Source organism: Chanos chanos, chromosome 4, assembly GCF_902362185.1.
Source record: "Chanos chanos chromosome 4, fChaCha1.1, whole genome shotgun sequence".
Lineage (NCBI taxonomy): Eukaryota > Metazoa > Chordata > Actinopteri > Gonorynchiformes > Chanidae > Chanos > Chanos chanos.
Genome location: NC_044498.1, coordinates 8,124,016 through 8,145,302, shown reverse-complemented (window position 1 = coordinate 8,145,302; position 21,287 = coordinate 8,124,016). Strand labels below are relative to the sequence as shown.

Genomic DNA, 21,287 nt, shown 5'->3' with positions numbered 1-21,287 from the left:
ATATGCAGAGGACAGTGTATTCTTGTAGTGTTATGAGGTGACCCATAAAAATTATAGTATATTCTTCATACCAAACTCATATAATTCTTTGAAGCCTTTGGGTTAAACAACAGAATTATATCATACAAGACTCTTGTTTGACTTGTATTTTAAATAGCTGAATGCTTTTGGACATCTCGCTTGTTAATTTGGGTCATTTAAGTAGTTCTGAGAGTTTGCTGTTTCGTCTGACCTTTATGTGATGTTTTGTTCCGATGAAATAGCTCTATAAAGATCTTTAAGCGTGGTTTAAGTGTAACTACTCATTTGGTTGATTTCTGTTTTCTCTCTTTCTTTGGGTGGGGTGTCTTTTTTTTTTTTCCCACAGTTCTGTGGCTGCTCTCACAGAGTGCATGAGGAATAAAACTTTGGCAAAGTTCTTCAGAGAGAGACAGGCCACTCTAAAGCGGTCCCTTCCTCTCGGCTCTTACCTGCTTAAGCCCGTCCAGAGAATCCTCAAATACCACCTCCTGCTGCAGGTACAAACCTTTCAAACAAAACAAAAAACTGAGGAAAGTTTTTCTCTCAAATGACAGTTACTATCCTACAGAGGAGGTTCACAGTTCCGGTTCGGGAGGACTGAAGCCCTACTGCTTTTTGTTCTCCTCCCTCTTAATTAGAAACAGGTGTGTGTACAGTTTAACCAGTGGAAAACCTCAGTGGATGGTTGTCATGAAAACCGTCCGGATTTTGATCCTTATGAGTCCGGACTTGGGCGCCCTTGTCCTCGCGTATGCCCAATATTAAATATAGCAGTTTTGATTTGTTGTTAATTTACCCTTGGCTTGTCATGTGTCATAAATGATTTGGCAAATTTCTTATATTATCTTACTCTGACAGCGCCAGCATGGATAGAAACATGTTGTTCTTATCTCACGTTGCCTGTCACGCCTTTCTCTTAGATATACAAAACATCGTATTCTGTTTGTCACCTGTGACGTTTTCAGTGTCAGTGCATTTGCCTCGTACATAACTTGGCGATTATATTTGCTCGTTAGATAAACGCTTGCCCTTTTGTTGACGTGCTGTTTCATATCAATACCCTGTAGGAGATAGCCAAGCACTTTGATCCTGAAGAGGAGGGCTATGAGGTTGTAGAGGAGGCCATATACACCATGACGGGTGTGGCATGGTACATCAACGACATGAAGAGAAAACATGAGCACGCAGTTCGCCTGCAGGTCAGTGAGTCTGATGTTAGTCACACACCCATAACCATAAACACACCTGAAAAGTCGTTATTTACACCCATCCATACACTTATCTTAAAGTATTACGTACCCCCTTACATAATCACCTCACAAATATGAAATACACCTGTACACTCCCCTGAAAAACATTTGTCCCAATGTATTAAAGAGTCATTTTAAACATTTGGAAGTGTAGTGTACACCTAATTCTGAAAAGTATAAATATGAACAAGTACCAAGCTGATGCCAAATTTCATTTAATATTAAATTCCTGTAGGATTCATTGAAAAGGATTTTGTGAATATACCTCTGCGTCCAGTTTTTACACTTTCTGATCAGCCTCTTCTCCCAAACTTAATTTCTCTGGTAATCCAAAAGTCTACACCATCTGTTTCTCTGTCTGTTGGGTATCCAGTAAAGGGCAGCCAGCCACAGGCTTTCTAACACCCACACGTCAAAAATTTATTACTCCACTGGGAAAGACAGCTGAATAGTTGAAGTCATCACAGGGAAATTAATCATGTAAAGTATTTGCATGTTTTGTTTATACTACACTAGAAAGAAGGTTGACTTGAGTTATTGTTCACAGCTTAGTCTCAGAGAAAATTACACCATGATTCCTTCACTCCACTTTCCCTTCGTGAATTATATTAGGAATCTACCAAAACAATCGCTGATCTCAGACCTGTAGCATCAGGTTGTCACATTCAGGGCCATTGTAAGAGTTCATCAATCTTCCTTGCTCAGAAAAACTCTATCAGAAATACTTGCTATATGAACACACAATGAATATTAGCTCAAACAATGGCAAACAATCGGCAGAACCTCATCCAAAGGGTGACCATATAATATTATACTGTGCCCTCACAGTCAGTTCAGCCTATGCATCTGAAGCATGACCAAAGTAAACCTCTCTAAAGTTGGGCTGGCAGCATTCTGCTGAAAACATGTTCGTGTTCACGAACCAAACTTACGCGAATGTATTTTATTCTTATGTGAGTGCATATGTGATGAATTTGACGACGTTCTCTTAAGTTGCTTTTTGTTTTTTAGTCAAGTTCCTCTTTTAACATGTAGCCACTCTCTCTCCACCATTAAAGGAGGTCCAGTCTCTCCTCATTAACTGGAAAGGTCCTGACTTGACCACATACGGAGAGCTGGTTCTGGAAGGCACATTCCGGGTCCACCGTGCTAAGAATGAACGCACTCTCTTTCTCTTCGACCGCATGTTGCTCATCACCAAACGTCGAGGAGAACACTACGTCTACAAGGCTCATATCTCTGTAAGGCGGTCTAAATGATATTCGTCATGCTTGTTTATGGAGTCCGGAACGTTCTGTTGTCTGAGAGACATTGAAGTTCTGTTAAGCAAGCTTGTTAAAATAACGCCCAGGTTGATAAACATCAAACAAGCAGGCATGTTTAGAGAAACCACGTGACCACTAACCTAATTTCATGCGTTTCCCTTTTACAGTGTTCCACTCTTATGCTGATTGAGAGCGCTAAGGACTCACTGTGTTTTAGTGTCACACATTACAAGCATCCCAAGCAGCCCCATACAGTACAGGTGAGAGCAGACAGACCCTCTGATGCAATGTTATCGTAATGGTAATAATAGTAATAATAATTTAAAAAAAAAAAGAAAAAAAAAAGAAAACATTTTCTTTAACATGTCGTCATTTTGCAGACAATCTCAATCGTAGAATATTTAGAAAAAGTACTCAGTTACCAGTTTCTGAAGTAAACAATCTTAGCAACAGGACATGGAGCAAAAGAGGATTTTGTCCTTCTTCAGTGGACATCTTCTCACAAACCTCTTTGTTCCTCAGGCCAAAACGGTGGAGGAGAGGAAACTGTGGGCGCATCACATCAAACGACTCATTCTGGAAAACCACCAGGCGATCATTCCACAGAAGGTACATGATGTAGACGTTAATTCTGTTCTGTTCTGACATTTGGAAGGGACTGACAAGACATGACTCTTATTGTTTTTTTGGTTTTTTTTTAATGTTTTCTTTCAGGCAAAGGAAGCCATCTTGGAAAAGGATTCCATATGTGAGTATTGGTTGTATGGGAATCATTTTTGTGACTGCTGTGTTTTCAATGGAAAAGTCAGTCACTGAATTTTTAGGACATTTCAATAGCTTGAAGTGAGCAAGGTCTACGGGGGGGGGGGGGGGGGGGGGGGGGGCTTGTAATAAAACTACATTTACGATTACGTTTGCAGTATGTTTGTAGTATTTCCAGTTATTCACTGTAAATACTTATGTGATTCATAGGATTCAGGTTCCTTCTGCTTTAATGCGCAAAAAAGTGATTTTTTTTATGTTTAAAACTATGGTAAAAATATTTTTCAATCAAATATTTTAATGTATTTTTTTAAACAGTAACTGCAGCATCACAATGATGGACACCTCTTTGAGCACTAAGCTAGTTCAGACATTTTCTTGTCTGTTAGCCTGCATAACAATGAAATCTATGACATTATGTTATCATGCTTCCAGCAATTGTAAGAATGTATAGCATTGTAATTCCCTCCACAACAGATCGTAAGTACAGATACAGTCCCGAGAGATTGAAGAAGGCCACGTCCTGCCAATCAGATGAGTTTCCCAACTGTCGTCAGGGGCGACGGCAGTCAGGTAGGTGTACAAAGAGCTTAACCAAGCATATCTAATATTGAAACATTTGAAAAATTATTTAGTATGTATCTTCATAAAGTATGAAGTTTGTAATACTCTCATGTTCCAACCCAACTGAGGATTTAATAATGTGATTCAAATGAATGGAAAAGGAAAACATCATTTGAGTTGCCTGAGAGAGCTTTTGATTAATCAGTTAAGTTTTCTAGTCATTTAGACAATTTGATATCAGACCATATTTGATTTGAGGTTAGTTTTGATACTGAACAAAATGTCTGTTTCCATCCTGGATATTTTATGAGCAGAAAACTCATCAAGAAACAAAAACAAACAAAAGCTCTTTTCACTGATTTTTGAACAACTATATCCTCCATCCTCTCAGTCTATGCCTCCAAGCACAAACATGTTTACCACAGACTGATGAAGGCAATCTGTGATGCCACACATTTTTTCCAGCTTTCACTGGGGGTTTCCACAATGCAAATTTATATGCAGTACATTACACCTCAAACAAAAATGATGTACTGAATCATTCCGTCTTCCATTTTCTTTTTCACACAGAACCGACCAAACAGATCATAAAGACTACCAAAGGTAAAGGCACCCATTGTCCTTAATCAGCCCTCTCCGATTAAAAACTAAAAGAGAGACGGGAGGCTAAAAATGGGTACTGTATGCCATGTGGCACTTGGATGTACAAGTGCATTATTTGGATGACTGTATGGTATTTAGGGCCTGAATTCCAGGATTGCGATGCAAATAACTCTAGGCTTGTACGTGGAAATTTTGAGTGTACTCCTCTGTAGTGGTACAAAGCCTCTTATACCAGGAGTTGAGTGCATTGCTGAAATCATGGTCATCGGGGTAATCAGATGTGAGTGGTGTCTTTTATTCAACAGTTGAAATGGAAGGGTCGAGATGTTTCTGACTATGTGATTTCACAGTGGGAATAGATATACATCAGTATTCGTGATCAGATTTTGCTCATCTGCCTCTCAAAAACGGGGGCTTTTCTATCAGGGCCCCTGTTTATATCACTAGCTTCAAAAACAAATCAGAGAACTGGCAGAGGAAACGTTGCTGTGCTTCATTACAAGATCAAAGGCTAGTTTCTGTCTTTCCCTCCCCCTCAGGTGATCAAATAAACCCCCTCCTCACTCCATTCTCAAGTGTGCTCTGATGCTTCAGACCCTTTTAGCAGACAAATGAGGTTTTGTTCCTCCATTTTGTGACAGATCAGTCAGTCTGCTTGATATATTCAAATATTCGTGCTATGAAAGGGAAAGCCATTCTTTGTGTGGTCAGTAAAACATTCTTCGTCTGGTCAGTTATTCAGCAGTAGAGTTTGACATATAGCCATATTATATCGTTAGCATTTTCAGACAGAGTCTTAAGACCAGTCTTAATATAAAAATGCTTGGGAATTTCACAAGAAAGGGGGTCATACTTGTTTCAGAACATGTAGTGGCTACTGGCTATTATGGTGTGAATATGCCTAATGAAGCAGCCTGATCTTTCTGGCATAATTACCTAATATATTTGCTCTGTTTTTCACCACTTTATTTCCCCCCCCTTCTCTTTGGAAAATGTTGTCATCAACTGGTCTTTCTGCTGATAACCTGACACTTGGATGAAACCAACAGGTCTCCTCAAGGTAAGCAATCACAAATAAACCTCTATGTTCTTCTGTCTAGTTCCCTCTGGGGCTCATAATTGTTTTAACCTATTTTAGCTCGACAAATAATGATATAGATGTTTATGTATTTTTCATACCTGGTATATGCCATGTATGGAATATGGAAAGGAACCCGAGATCTGAGTTTCTGAATTTTGCTCAGTATAATACAAAAACGTCTTTATAACTCACGCTCCAGCATGCAGACAGTGAAGGGGCAATACCAGGTGACGTGCGGCCCTTGCAATCCGCTGCTAGCGTCAGCACTCTGGGCTCAAGTTTAGGCGAACCTGAGGCTGAAAGGCCTAGTTTGGAGGAAGAGGAGTCACTTGAGAGACTCTGCCCAAGTGACCTTGAGGAACCCCCTCCGGAGTCTCCTGCCTCAAAAGACAGGCTGAACCAAGAAGTGGAGGAGGAGGAAGAAGAAGAAGAAGAAGACAGGGAGGAAAGTGACTCAGACGATATTCTAATGGAGGACGACCAGGTAGCTGACTTTGCCAGCTCCATGTTGGCCGCCATCTCCTGTTGGCACTATAGAGCCAGGGCTTTGCTTTCCATGGGGTTCACAACGGTGAGGCTTTTTGCCACCATCGGGTCTCCACCTCTTTATATATATTTTTTTTTTCAATTTTTATTACCCCACCCCACCTTGCACACATCTCTTCAGCTTTTTTTTCAAATGTTGCAAACATCCTCTTTGTGTAAACTCACAAGTCTGCATGCGCTTCCATGCATTTGCCCAACTAACTCTTATTGGTTTTGTGCTAGTGCTCCCAGCTATTCAGAAGAACTAATGGACTGGAAAATGCTTTGTTAAAGCATGGACATCACCTTCACCTTGTTTTCTCTCACTAATCAATGCATGGACCAACAAGTAGGAATGCTGAGGATATGTGCAGTTTGCTTGTGCACAGTCTGATCATACACTGAAGAAGTTTAACAGTTCCCCAGGGAACTAGAGAAAAAGGGAAGGCTTTTGCTTACTTTGAGGCACCTAGGAACAGAGAAGCAGGGGATATGTGTTGAAAATTATACTGTAATTGTCTGCAGAGAAAAAGCTTATCATAAACCAGATGAGGGAAATAAACTGTTCCCATAGACATTCTCTCTTATCCTCTTGGACCACACAACACTGTGCCACCACACTGAGATGTCATCTGTGCGCCTGCTGACTCCTCTCAGTAAAATGAAACTGAGCATTAGGATTTTTGCAGCAAGTTTTGATTGCCACTATTTATCTTTAAAGCCATTTTGGCTGCCTTGCCTTGAATCATTGCCTATGTTACATTGTGTGAACAAAACAACATTTGGTACCTCAATAGCTGTCAAGACTCAGATTGCAAGCAGTCTCACTCACCTAACAGGCTGTTCATTACCAGACCAATGTGTAGTACTTGATAACTTTGTTTGTAGCTTCCTAGCAGTATTAACAATGCTCTGAATCAAAAGAAAAATGTGCTGTTACTCATGCTCAATTTGTATATAATCTTCATGCTAGGGAAATAATAATAATAATAATGGTATGTAAACTTATTTCTATAAGCATGCCAGTGTTTATGAAGCATGAGTTTATTTCAAAGTTTTAATCTAATCAGATGTGCACTGACAGGGAGTAAATTTAATTTGTTCATAGAGTACATGGTTTCCATGTTATCGATGTAGTATAACTCTCTTTGCAGACTTGTGTGTGTTCAGTGAAAGTAAATTTTAAGAAGGGCAAAATATTTTCTTCTTTTAGTCTCTGTGGTCTAGAAATGTATTTTATCAGTCTGTTTTAATCATGACAAGGTGTTAAGTGCTACCTAGACCAAGATGGATCTTGTTATCATGATCCAGCGCTATTAGTTAGCTTTACGACCTTATTTCTTTTTGTTTAAGAGCAGTAGATTGCATATCAATACTTCAGCACAGCAAATTAAACTTTTTATCTGTATTTCAGCTGAGCAGGATTGACTGACAGCATTGTAATAAACTGACCGTATTTTTAAAACGCGCCCTGTTCGTATATTAGAATGAAGATGGCAGTGACAATATTGAAGAAAATAACTTCAAAAAGGAAAACGGCCAATCATCTGTTCAGGAAGAGCCCCATGTGAGTGAAGACCAGGTCATCTCTGAGCAGGTACAGTAGAGATTGTATTACTCTTATTTTCATAACCACAAAATAAACATTTAACAGGTCTAGTGTTTCATTACTCATATCCGTCACAAATATCTCTCCTAATTTCTCCATTTCCTGCTTCTGTACAATTGTCTTTTTTCAATGACACAACTTTCAAATCTGCTGTGGCTGTTGCCATTTGAAGATGGATTAGGGCACTTCCACTGGACCTGTTATTTCTTTGACAGTCCCACTAAACTGGGAAGAAAATCAGTTGGCATTACGTAAATCATCAAGGCTCACAGTTTTGCATCACCTCAAAATCCTATTTTTGATTGGTCCTCATGAGACTAGATGAAGGCGGTGAACTTGACGTAGCTCCGGTTTTACAGAAAGGAAATCTTTTTTTAACCCAATGTAAAAACATAAAAATAATCCCAAAACTGGATAAACAGCCAGCCTTGCAGTGCCTGCTCAGTGAAAACTATTGTTAGAGCATAGAGAGTGAACTGAAAAGTATGAGAGACGTTTTCCCTCACTCACAGAAAAATAATCTTCCTTTTAGGCACTTGAAGACAACCAGGAAAATCTGAGAAATTTATCTGATTCCGACTTCATCGAAAAGCTGCAGGCAGATCCCCTCTTGGACACAGAGCCTGTGGATGTGGATCTCCAGGTCAGCAACACTGAAGTGGAGCAACCTGAAACTAAAGATTATGAAGGTGACCAAAAAGAGGAGCCAGAAGCAGCCTCACCAGGATCACAAGTGGAGGAAAGCACTGGAGAATCGTCTGAGGACGAATATGAGGCAGAAGACGCTAGCCAGGGCCAGGAGCCCAATAGCATTCTGCCATCTTCAGTTCTTGACAAGGCCAGCGCCATTGCTGAACACTTTGTTAGCCACACCCGACGGAGTAGCCTGGCCACAGATGAAGGACGCTCACTGGGTTGTCCTTCACCACGTCTGCCCAGCAGAACTGGCAGTAGCCTCAGCCTTGGTGGAGATGCTCTTGAGCGAGCTCACAGACTGGGCAGCACTTCATCTGAGCCTCAATGTGTACCTCTAACTCAGGAAGCCCTTGCTGGTGCAGACTTCACCTTTTTGTCCCCAAGAGATGACAACCCCTTCGAGTCAGATCATGGTATCTACTTTGAACCTGATAGGAGTATTCACCGTAGAAGGGACTCGACTCTTTCCAAACAAGACCAGCTACTCATTGACAAAATCAAGAGCTATTACGAGAATGCAGAACACCAGGATGCTAACTTCAGCCTGAAGCGCCGAGAGAGCCTTACCTATATCCCAGCCGGGCTTGTTAGGAACTCAGTCAGTCGATTTAACAGCATTCCCAAAAATGATGCCTTCACAACAGATAAAACCACTTCACTAACTGTGACCAGTGCTTCAGCCGAAACAAAAACACCTTCAGGTCCTTTGTCCATAAAGGAGCAAGGTTATTCAAGTACATCCTTTGACTCATTAGAGTCCAGCAAGGATAAGGTCTCAGAACCCTCAAATTCACTTGCATATGAGTCTGAAGCCCCTCAGACCACCAAGATCAAGTCTCAGAGCTTCCAAGATGAGGAGTTCAGACCCTCATCTGAGATGATCAAGGTCTGGCAGGACATGGAGAAAGAGGTCAGTAGGTCTCAGGGCGAACTGAGGGCACTGAGGCCCCGAGAGTGTCCTTATTCCAGGGGGGCCAGTCCTGGTCTATCTCGAAAGATTCAACACTTTACCAAAAGCATGGATGCTGAGAGCTCTGATTACTTAATTTCACATGAACAATCAGATCTTAGCACTATCACAGAGGAATCCAGCTCCCCTTCACCTGTCAAGGAAAAGGGGGGATTCCTTCAGAGTGCAGCCAGTGTGGATGAAACTCTCACACCTCCCCACTCAGAGAATGAATGTGGACAACTTAGGCCCCAGATCCCAAAAGTTGTCCAGCTAAGAGCTGAGACAGATGAGGTGGATGGGATTGAAAACACACAGTCTTTAGAGGACGAAGAGAGAGCTAAGAACAAGGTATTACACCTGGCTCGAAAGTACAGTCAGTATATAAAGTGCACCAAACCAGTGGTGCGGCAGAGGAGTCGGGAGGGGGAAGGAATCCTTGCCAAAAGAAACTTGCCTTGTGTACTTGAGGAGAAACCAGAAAAGGAAACTAAAGGTAGGATAAACCATAATTTCCTGTGAAATGTATAAGAAACAATAACAGTGTAAAATGAGTAATTACAGCACTTATTACAGTATACTTAGAAACACCGTAGCAGAGGCAAGATGCTCATTACAATAAAGTGTGAATGTATTGTATGCACAAAAATGAAGTAAAATAAGTTGTTTTATAAATAATATACTGATTTTTTATATGGTCTCTGTGTTGCGAATGTAGCAATGATGATCATGATCAATATTTAGTTTTTAATGTTGTATGGCTTCTTCTCATTCTCTACAGTTAAACCGAACCTGACACTGTCGCTGACAGCCCATGACCAGATGCCTCAACATGAGATGGGCCACAGGATACCTGGTAGGTCCTCCAGCCCCGGTCATACTGCCAGCTCAGTTTCGAGTCCAAGAGTCCTGTCTCCAAGTCGTCAACACTTGAAGAGCCCTCTCAGTCCAACACCAGTCGAGAACTTTAATTGGCCAGATGTGCGTGAGCTTCGGTCCAAGTATGCACTTTTAGAGGGTGCATCAGTCCAGTTGCCATCAGTTTCCCGAACTCGTTCTGTACCTGAGAAGATGCGTGACTGTGGCCCAAGAAGACGTTCCAGCTGTTCTTCCAGCATCGTCCTATCTAGTGAATCTACAGAGGCGTCAACACATGGATCACACCTCAGAAGGGATGTTAAGGACGGCCATGCGCGGATTCAACGTGCCGGCTCTCTCGATCATAAGCTGAGTGGATTGTACCTGAGTGACCTTCAAAGCCTTCAAAACAACAACCCCAATGGGGGTTACTACATTTCTGCCCAGGCCACCCTGCCCAATGACAAAAAAATCATCGTGATTGAGAAAGTCCCTGAGGTGACTCCGCAAGTAGACAAAGATGAGCTTGTGGGTGCTGCACCAGAACCGCTGGAGGAGGTAAGTGAGAGAGAGGACACAGATGATACTTTTGTGCAAATACGTTCACCTACCTCAAAAGAAAAGATTTCCATCATGGCTGTAATTGACCGATGCCGGGCCTATCAGGAATCAGAGGAATACCGTCAGCGAGATGACGGAGGGGCCAAAGCAGAGTCAGCCACAAAGAGTGGCAGGACCAAAGAGCTTGACATAGCACAACCCTCAAATGAACAACTAGATGACACCTTGAAAAATGCCAGCCAACAGAATATGGTTAAAAACCTGAGGGAAAAATTCCAAAGTTTGAGATAAAGACAACATTTTATTATCACTGTTATTTTTTTTTTTTTTTAGAATATCAGAAGTCAGCTCCTTTACTTGTATTGTGCTCATCTTAAAGGTACTCATACTTTGTCTGTTGAAGGCTATTAAAGCTATTCGTGTGCTTTGGTTAGTAACTTTATTTAGCCACTAAGTCATTTAATCTAAGCCATAGTGATACGCATACATGCGATATAACAAAATTCAATCTGGCTATCTTCATTTTGTTCTTTCTGAAATTTTTCTCTTTGTGTTTTTCTTACACCATTAAAGAAACGGCTTATTATGGGTAGCAAAGTATGCTACGGGGTGAACTCTTGTCATCCATGTATGACAAAGTGTAAATAGCAATGTACAGTCTCCCCACAACACTAAATTTTGCAATGTTTATTTGTAAATATGTCAGTGTTGCAATGGTGTTTTTTATTTTGTTTTGGTTTGTGTTTTGTTTTTGATTTATTTGTTTGTTTTCTGTGTTTTTTTAAGCAGAAGGAGACAATGATCTGTGGTTGGATCTATCCAACTTTGTCTATACTGTTGTCTTCATCTTCTTTTTTTTTTTTTTTGTTTTTTTTGCATCAAGTCACCAAGCTGATAATCCCTATTTTGTCACTTTAGCTAAGGAATCATTATCACAACATAGGGCCTAACCACTCAACCACTATACTTGTTGAACACTTCTGAACATTGTTGGAAATTATTTTAATCACAGTAGTCAATGATGTGATTCACCTTTTCACTAATCAGGTTGCACATGTGGTGGTATCATGTATCAAGTTAACTCTGAAGACAGACTAAATATGGATGTATTAATGTCAAATTACAGTATAGCTGCTAAATTCTCATTATAATTAGGTTTGATCAGTTCAACAATAAACTGAAAACCATGAAAACCTTATTGACAAATTTTTACCACAAAGCTCTTAAATATTTTAGTTCAAACATGTCATCCCTCCCAAGAGATAATTTGAATGTATTCTTTCCGTATTTACATGCATACATCTATATTTACGTTATCCTCTGCCTTCTGCTGGAGTCCGCAATCTGCATGACATTAAATGTTGTACCATCATTTAAACTGACTTTTTACAAGGGTTTATCAGTTGATGTTGACCCAGGATCAGCTAAAAAAAATGAACTGCTTTTTCTGATTTAGCCTGTTAGCATTCCTTTCATTGCTGTCCCCTGTTGTGTACATGTATCTCTGTGTTATTTATTAAGCTGTTGTAAATTTCAGATATAATAACTATGATTTTATATATGTGTATGTATGAGTATATATTATGATGTGATGCTGTGCATAGTCTGAGATAATGGCAGCACAGAAATGATGTAACTTCACCCTACTCAGAGTGGGGGTTCATTCCATATTAAAAACTGAGAGAGCTAAACTAATCAAAGACCTGATTCTTATTTGTCCCTATTTTCCTTAGTCTACAAACAGAGCCACTAAGAAGCTTACAGTAATATATATATACATATCACTTATTCATTCATTTTAATGATTCAGTTTATCACAGATAATTATATGAATCGGAGCTATTAAATTCTGTCTTATATATGAGTCTATAATGTTTTTTAATAGCTCTGCCAAATGTCTACTCTGTAGGCTTAAAACGTATTTGTTGTTTCTGCCATGATGGTATATTTGGGATGAGGTGTTTCATACCATAGTTGCACATAATGTAAAACCAATTTTTTAACTAATTTGAAATGCATGGTAATCTTCACCAATGGCAGTTAAACATGAAACATCTATGTTTAAAAAAAAAAGTAATGTAATGGAAAGTTGTTGTGAATCTCAAATGTTGAGCGGTGCAAGAATATTTAATTTAAAACTGAAGATTAATACAAAAGCCTTGGAATAATAGTTTGGGATGGGGTGTGGTAATTGTAGCAGACCATTCAAAAAAATAATTTGTTGATTGAATGCAATTTGACCACGCCGCGTATTTCCATCTAAACGGATCAAGTGAAACTAGTCTGTCTTTATTATGTTCTATGAGCACATCATACATTCGTGGATGAAATGTAATCATTCCATGATTCAAAATAAGTTCAATTTATTTTCCTTGCATTGAATCCAAATGTTTGTCTTCAGTAGGCCTAAGTCTAGTCAAATGAACTAGTACATTGTTTGTCTGTCTTACCAGCATCAGTCTTGTTGAATGAATTAATATGACATTTGTTAGTTTTCCTAATGTAAACCTTGTTACAATTAGATTTATCATTGTTGGCAGCACTAGTACATATGAATTTGAATTATTTATAGATTATCAAAGGTCAGTCAATTTTGATGAACAGAACTGAAACCCAAACAAACTAAGATTTACTTGTTCATGTAATTGCTTTATTTATCTATTTATTTAATGTGGCAAGCTTGCCCACTTTTTGAGTGACAACAGTGTTTCTGCTCTTTTTGGTCATAAGGTATGTGATATGGTAGGAGAGGAATACATGTTTCTCGAAGATAATTACATTCACGGTACACAAACGTAACGTTAAAACTATCAAAGGATTAATTAACACAACACAAAGACTAAAAGAGAAACAATGCACATGAACTTCTACTAGAACAAAAGAGGAACATAAACTGAACAGTAATGAACTAGGCCTAAACACACAGAAAAATTTACAATGACCTCACCCATCCCTTGCATTTCAAAATCCAAAAATCCAAAATCCAGAATGAAAGACGGGAGGGAAACTCTCTGTTTGAACTGTGAGGTGTAAAACAAACTTAGTGAAGTCTCCTTGACAAATTTCATTTGCCTTACAAAACCAAAGCTGGGGACAGTCACAGTTCACTTTTCTTCATGCAATATGCACATACGTAACTGTACTAAAATTAAAAGAGAGACAGCCGTCTGATCAACACAAACAATGTTTGAACCCTGGTCATGAATAATATTTGACTTGCATGCAAATATTTTGTACATGACTAAAGGAAATGAAACAATGAGTATAGTGACACAAAATACTAAACAAAACAGTAGCGTTTATATAATCCACTGGTCACCAACCCTGCATGATGTTATTTCAGACCTATTCAAACGTTCCTAGATCAGTTAATGGAGGTCTTTTTGAACATCATAAGAATCTGGTGTGTTGAATAAACAATGGATTAAAATGATAGACCGCTTAAATATCATAACTTGCGATTTATTAGACTACGTTATCTTCGACTTTTTTGTTGTTGTTTTTTTGTTGTTGTTGTTTGTTTCTTTTTTTATTTTGCATTGTTTGGTGGCCAGCGATTTCCGAAGTTTCCTCCTCGTACAGCAGTATCCACAGGTGCACTTGATTCACACCTGCTTGGCTCTTTTAGGCGAGGACAGACTTCGTAGATGTGAGCTTCATTTTCAAAGTGATTTAGTTGCAAGGACAAAACGCCTTTCAAACGGAACGTCTTTTTCTAAGTTGATTACATCAACCATAATAACCGCCGGGCCGATCAAAAGGTTGAGAGCAGGTGTACACCATGCACAGCCAGTTTTGACCTACCAGACCATGACACCCGGGTGAAATTCAAGTCCAGCCTATGAATGAGGATTGCCCATTATTTTTTTCCATCACTTTTGAATCCAATCAATCATACATCGAGGTACATAATACGTCTCACACTAAAGCTTGAAGGCCGTTCTTGACAGGGAGAAATGGAGAGCAAACATTGTAAACTCACAATTAGCTTTTGGGATTGACCCAAATGTAGCTCTCACCTTGCACGTGTGTGCCACTCGGAAGTCTTTTGCTGGCCATTGCGGAAGAGCAAGAATGGGGATATTACTAATGTCTCAATCATATACCGTCACCTCAGTGTCAGAACCCCTATTACGAAACTCATTATGTGGGTTTGTAACCTAATGCGTTCATCAGAAAATTGTAACATGAATATTAACATTGGTAACAGTGAGGAGGTGGTAGTGCGTCTAAAAATAGCTGTTGGCAAGAGGTAGGGTGTGTAAGTACAGTTGTCTAAATACATCCATTAAGTGTTCATATAATGTGAGACAGTAGGCTCTTCCTTTCAAATATGGCATAGTGTCATATTTGGTCGCAACAAAAAACCTGACCTGAGGAAAATTTCTTTTATCTCTCCAGATGATTCTTTTTCCCCTCACGCGAAACACTGTTTTGTTATTCTAAGTTTTCCCACTGATATATTCAAGCATGATTGCAATAATCTTGTAGCACTCCTCCCACCGAGACTAGAAGCGCTCTGTTCCGTTACCTGAGTTCGTGCGACACACGCCTAACAAAAGCTGCGTGTAATGACCATGCCATGCTGATGTACTGAAAAAAAAGTGTCAGTCAGAACCGTTTAAAACAAGGAATTGCCAAATTTGATGCTTTCGTACTTGACTGTAGTCGGAGATGGGATGCGCAATATCTGGTTTGGCGCCGAAACCAGTTGGGGACCCTGTGGATGAGGTGTTGACAGTGCATCTTACAGATGAACAGAAGGAGAGGATCAGAGATTCTTGGAAAATTATTCAGGAAGATATCTCTAAGGCGGGCATTATCATGTTTGTCAGGTGAGTGGATGAGCTCGAAGCATGAAGTTGTGCATCTGAAATGTGTATTAAATCATGTCAAGAAACCATCAAACGCCTGTTCAGTGCGATGTCGCACATGTTTTTACCATTAATATGAAATTAATGAAAAATGAAGGGACTAGAATTGTTACAGCTCGACCCTCCTGAAAAATATGTCTGTCATGTCTCATATAGGTTGGGTTTTATAGCTGCAGGGATTTAGCGCGTTTTGACTGGCGTGCATACTAATACTGTATGACATAAGATCAACTTGTTTACAGCTATTACCAAAAATAATAGTAATGAATGAAACAACCACAGAGACGCATAGCACGTACATTGTCATCAAATGCTGGCCAATATGGAATTTTACAAATTAAAGACGATTGGTGATTTTGATAAATTACAGCAGTTCCCTCATTGGCTAGAGATTTTTTTTTCTTTTTTGGATAACCTGGGTGCGATATGTACGCGTGTCTTATCACACCTGGTTCCCTCTGATGTCGCTTATCACCTTAAATATAAATAAAATAAACTCCAAAACTCTGGTTAGTTACCCTGTAATGCCGAAAAGAAAACATGCCTATGACTGTATCATTCTTTTTATACCATTGCGCCATTGAATTCCGTAGTTGTGCAGCGCACTGGTCAAAGTCCTCATTGTTTATCTAGGGCGAATGGCTGTAGCTCCTTGTTTCCTTCCACTAATGACAACTGACATGATGGGTCACATCAATGTGAGAGAAAACCCTCCCAGTTTTATTGACTGAATTGGATAATAAGCACCAGTTTTTTTGTTTGTTTGTTTGTTTGTCTTTTTAACACCCCTTTAATAACAGGGACATTCGATATAGAGCTAGGGACGTTTAAATTAGGATTTGCTAAGGCAGGTTTTAAATGACCACCCTGGTACAAGGTCATTCTATTGCAGCATTCCACAAATCCCATGACCCACAATTATTTGTTATTTCACTTAATATTGCAGCCTTGTCTTTTTCAAAGTGTGAGACACGGTCATACTTTTAAAGACTCACATGCGCAATCCTTTTTAAGCCAATCATTGCTCTCATGTAGACCATGACATCTAATTTATACCCTTGAGGACCCCATCATAAACAGCGTAATGCATTAATAATTTGCCTCTGTCAAGATCTCACAAAGCAGAATTATTTGGGCTGAATATAAGGCGATGGAAAAAGGCTCAGGTACATTGCTTAAAGTGCACTGAGACTCCAGTCACGGATTCTGCACTGTGCTAAATTAAGGCAGTGGTTTGTCAAAGGTTTTAAGCTTCTCATTCCCTACTGTGATGAGTTGCATAGCCTGAGCAGAACCATTTAACCAGCCAGTCACATAAGTTACTTAGCAAACCATCGTCAGCTAACTCCAGCGGCGGTGGGTGGTATTGAACATGAAAAACAAAAAAAAAAAACAAGAAGAAGAAGAAAACCGCCAACAGGTCACTTTGTTTGTATGTGCTTAATAATTAACACGAAATACAACTTCAGTATGTTAGGACATCACCAAGGTTTGGTGGTGTCTGATTTGCTTTGTAAATTCTGTGAAAGACTAAAACCAAATATAAGTCCTTGAGGTTGATCTGATGGCACACTGGTTAATGAGGAAGTTTGTAAATGTCAGCGAGATGGCGCTTCTTTCTGCTCTACTGGCTGGTCTCCCCCACTGTGGCAAGTAAAACGCAGACGGACTCTACAGGAGGCTGCCCGACGGGAGGGAGTTCGGTTACATTATTAGTAGAGATCAGAGGGGCCAAGGGTGGCACTTATGCCAAAGGATTTCAAAGAAACCTGACTCATTTCAGATAGAATTCTGTTAGGTTTTTTTTTTCCTCCCAAAACCTAATAGGTGACCTTTTTTTTTTTTGCTCTTGTCTTTTCTGAAAGACATCAGATCTTGTTATATCTCTGACATTTATATTTATTCATTTAGCTGACATATCCAGAGTGATTTAAAATGATTATTTTCTTTACGAACAGGTCATAAATCTCTGTATCATCTTAGGGTTGCTTGGGGTTCAACTCCAGAAGCTGCTGGTTACAGGGCTGCTTTCCTTATCAATCTGTCACTGCCGTCTCGCGAGTCCCTTATAACATTCCTGGTGTGACCCTGAGTGGGGGGGGGGCGTGGGGGGTTGGTGTCATTCTTCTTCTCTTGACTATTTTTGGTCATCCAATTATCAACGTATCTGCCTAAGTGGACATTGTCAAGAGGCAACAATGTCTGACCTCATCTGACTCAGATAATGGAAATGAGATCTTTCAATGTGTGAAAGAGACTGTGCCACAGATGGTCTGATAAGTCAAACATTATTATAAGATGTTCAAGTTTTATTATAAGCAGATTAATATTATGTCCATTTTACAGACATTAAATAAACAGATATTTCAAATATTTATTCCAGGATTTACCGAAGTGTTATGAGGGGAAGTGTCTAGCAAAAGGAAGGCATTATGAATATCACTGGATTTCTACAACACCACCAAATACGAGAATATACATATCTTTCTACCATTTCTGTCACAATGATTCTTCTGGAACATTTCTGGACAATACCTTAATATAAAACCAAAAAGGCTACTTTGACATCCTAACAAAAATGACTTTTAGAAATGTGTTCTATTACTCCAAGCGTCAACAAGTGTCTTTGTGTCGTGGAAATAGGCTGTTCGAAAGCCATCCAGAGTGCAAAGATGTTTTCTTTGAATTTCGAAACGTGGAGGACCCTGAAATGTTGCGCACAAGCAAGGAGCTGCGAGCACACGGCCTCCGGTAAGATTTCGTACATTCCTTTGCTCTGCTCATTCTAAGAGTAACATTCTCGAGATGATACTTTCCCGCCCAAAAAAAAAAAAATGGCGAAAGATGAAGTTTCTTCAAAGATTTAAGACATTACAGGATTTGTGTCTAACGTTGTCGTGTAACTAGTATTCCCAAGCAGCATAAGTTGGACTGCACCCCGTTTGACAAGACAAAGACGTAATTTCTTGGAACCACACAATTTACACGACATTCTTAAATGGGGCTTAATTAGATGCTTTTACATCCATCGCGAAATTGCACGGGAAAGTTTGTGACTGCTGTTCATAAACGGAAAATAGCCTTTTTTTTTTGGCTTTCCTGCTTTTAAAAATGTTTCCCTCCAAGACACCATGTAGGATCTGTTTCAATCCTCATACATGTTGTAATGGCAGCTGTGATCTGAAATGCCTTTGATGCATCTTTTCCCATATGGCAATCAGCATCCCTTGTTCTGTCTCCTATGCTGTCAGGGTAATGTCTTTTATAGAGAAAAGTGTGGCCAGGATCAATCAGAATGAACGTCTGGAGCAGTTAGCTTTGGACTTAGGACGGAAGCACTACCGTTATAATTCATCACCAAAGTACTATGCGGTATGTATATCCTGAATAAACACAACAAAAAACAACAGCGACCATAGACTTTTAATATAGACTTTTATGAGATCACAAAAATATAAGGTTGTATTTTTTCAGTGTATGTTTAAGAAAACTGATTTTAAAGAAATGTGAAGATCGTGAAGATCTTACTACATGGATTTAACATATGTCTCACTTACTGCTTTCAGTTGCCGAACACCTTCATGTTTGATCTACCAGGCAATGTTTCTTGGGTTCTTTAAGTTATTTTGTTGTTGTTGTTGTTGTAATATGATGTTCTATTCGTTTATGCCAGTATGTTGGTGTAGAGTTCATTCATGCTGTCAAGCCAATTCTAAAAGAAAGCTGGACTCCTGAGTTGGAGGAAGCATGGAAGGTAAAGAGCAACTTTACTACACTATTGTGTGACTTTAGACTGCATGGTATATTACCCTAAAATTAATTAATATCTTTCAGTAATTAGTTAATAATGAAACAACATCTTGTGTAGTAACAAAACGTTCACAGAAAACATATTTTAATAGTTCGATATGATAAAATTCACCAAGGTTAGACACTGGGACTCCTCAAATAATTATCACAAGGAGCTCTAAGCAAAGGACACTCTTAATGAGTTTCTTCTGTAGCAAAGATGCTAAGCCATTTAACCAGATATTCACCTTCAGACAGTGGTGTCTTCGATAAGTGAACACACTGTATGAACACGTCTAACAGTTATTGCCATAGAGTGACTGGCAGGTACATTTTTTCTCTTTAAAACATTCATTAGTGCATTTTTCTCTTTCTTTCTTTAATGCGTAGGCTTTATTTCTGTACATAACGAGGATGATGAAACAGGGTTATGTGGAAGAGGAGAGGAAACAACGTAATGCCATGGCTGAACCCTCTAAAGAAAAGCCAGAGAGGGGCCTCAATGCCATCTAAGAGACCGCTTCTAACACCAATACATTTTTAAATTATAATTGGGTTTCATACTTAGAGGTGGTTAGTGGCCAAGCGCCGAACACGTTGTGTGTCTTAGCAACAGTCTGTTTGTCATATTGACTCTTATATTTTATTATATTCCCAGTATAAGCGGAGTCTTTTTTTTATACAAAAAAAAAGCACATTCTTTTTGCTTTAACACGTGAATGTGGTCGGTTTGAGAAACGGCATAATGCCTCTGCTTCTTCTGAGAGTGTGGCAGAGTCTTGTCACATTCCAGATAATGAAAATGAGATCCATCCTTGGAAAGGAGTGGTAATGAATGAACTGTGGTCTTAAACATTTGAATGACACTGCTGGTCTAACTGAAGAATATAAGAATGGAATTGAAGAACTGTGTTTTTTTCAGTTAACTGCAGTTTTCATTTTTAAGTTGAGATTAGGAGGCACAAGAGGTATAAAAAGAGGTGCAAAAAGGTACAAAAGCAACTGAAAAATTTAGAGAGAAGAGGGAAAAGGTAAATGTTGGAATTCTGGTCAAAGTTCTGGTCATTCAGGTCATTGGCAAAGCTTTTGTGACCTTTCAGGCGAGGGAAGAAATAGCTTTACAACAGGGGCCTAAACATGTTTTTTTAATATTGTGTATGTTAAACACAAATAATGTAGTACAGTAAATTCTCAAATGTCCAATAACATACGTTATTTTTCACACATGCCAATTTTGACTATTAAAACATGAAAACAATATTGAATGTTTGACAACATCTTCAGTGGTTTTCCCTTAGCTGGTTGTTGTTGTTTTCATTAGTCGAGAAAATGTGCTGCCATACTGCTATCTATATTCATGAAAATTTAATACCTGATTAGATCCAAAGTACATATTAATTAAAAGGCTTTTAAACCAGCTGTGTCCAGGTGTTATTATATTAACCTGTGTGCCTGTGTGAACACTGTAATTGTACAATTACTGCATTGCCTCTTGCTGTCTTGCAAACCAGTTACAACTCAGGAATAATAAACACTTACATAAAACAATGGCATAAGGTACTCGCTGGTGTTGGAGTTTGGAGTCTGGTAAATTGTTTTTATCTTTTCCCAATTGAGAGTATGGAGCTGGGTTGTGTTTGGTGGTGAAAAAAAAATATTTCAAGCAATGCAGTATTTTTATATTATTTTAGTCATTTTTGATAACTAAAAGATAGATGGCATCTGCGGTGGAGAAGGGAGCACATGATACAATCATGATTCAAATCAGTTTATTAAAAATGAGATGAAAAAGCATAAACTTTCTAGATGGTGCAAGAGGTGATCTGAATGACATTCAAGAAAAAGAATAAGAATGATAATATATCATTACTAATAATGTA

General features: G+C 39.1%; 2 protein-coding genes across 2 annotated transcripts in view; both read left to right on the top strand.

Moving 5' to 3' along the window:
- The window catches only part of LOC115809301 (pleckstrin homology domain-containing family G member 3), a 46,458-nt gene extending 35,423 nt beyond the window's left edge, over positions 1-11,035 (top strand). Inside the window, exons 7-19 of the mRNA XM_030770897.1 lie at positions 368-518; positions 1,089-1,220; positions 2,330-2,512; positions 2,704-2,796; positions 3,059-3,145; positions 3,251-3,284; positions 3,776-3,871; positions 4,433-4,465; positions 5,515-5,525; positions 5,746-6,117; positions 7,558-7,668; positions 8,213-9,821; positions 10,107-11,035. Of these exons, the coding sequence (XP_030626757.1) occupies positions 368-518; positions 1,089-1,220; positions 2,330-2,512; positions 2,704-2,796; positions 3,059-3,145; positions 3,251-3,284; positions 3,776-3,871; positions 4,433-4,465; positions 5,515-5,525; positions 5,746-6,117; positions 7,558-7,668; positions 8,213-9,821; positions 10,107-11,035 (3,841 nt within the window). The remainder of the gene's footprint in view (positions 1-367; positions 519-1,088; positions 1,221-2,329; positions 2,513-2,703; positions 2,797-3,058; positions 3,146-3,250; positions 3,285-3,775; positions 3,872-4,432; positions 4,466-5,514; positions 5,526-5,745; positions 6,118-7,557; positions 7,669-8,212; positions 9,822-10,106) is intronic.
- A 4,383-nt stretch (positions 11,036-15,418) lies between these two features.
- On the top strand, positions 15,419-19,920 carry LOC115810835 (neuroglobin-like). The gene is made up of 5 exons (XM_030772858.1): positions 15,419-15,579; positions 18,262-18,369; positions 18,870-18,990; positions 19,292-19,372; positions 19,798-19,920. Exons 1-5 carry the CDS (start codon positions 15,419-15,421, stop codon positions 19,918-19,920), a joined length of 594 nt encoding a protein of 197 aa, XP_030628718.1.
- Positions 19,921-21,287: the final 1,367 nt, after the last annotated feature.

What these genes read in the sequence shown, in the direction of transcription:
- LOC115810835 (XM_030772858.1), top strand. Translation starts at nt 15,419, where the DNA reads ATGGGATGCGCAATATCTGGTTTGGCGCCGAAACCAGTTGGGGACCCT. An exon ending in CTGCGAGCACACGGCCTCCG is followed by an intron (nt 18,370 to 18,869) that starts GTAAGATTTCGT and finishes CTATGCTGTCAG; the next exon opens with GGTAATGTCTTTTATAGAGA. An exon ending in AGTTGGAGGAAGCATGGAAG is followed by an intron (nt 19,373 to 19,797) that starts GTAAAGAGCAAC and finishes TTTAATGCGTAG; the next exon opens with GCTTTATTTCTGTACATAAC.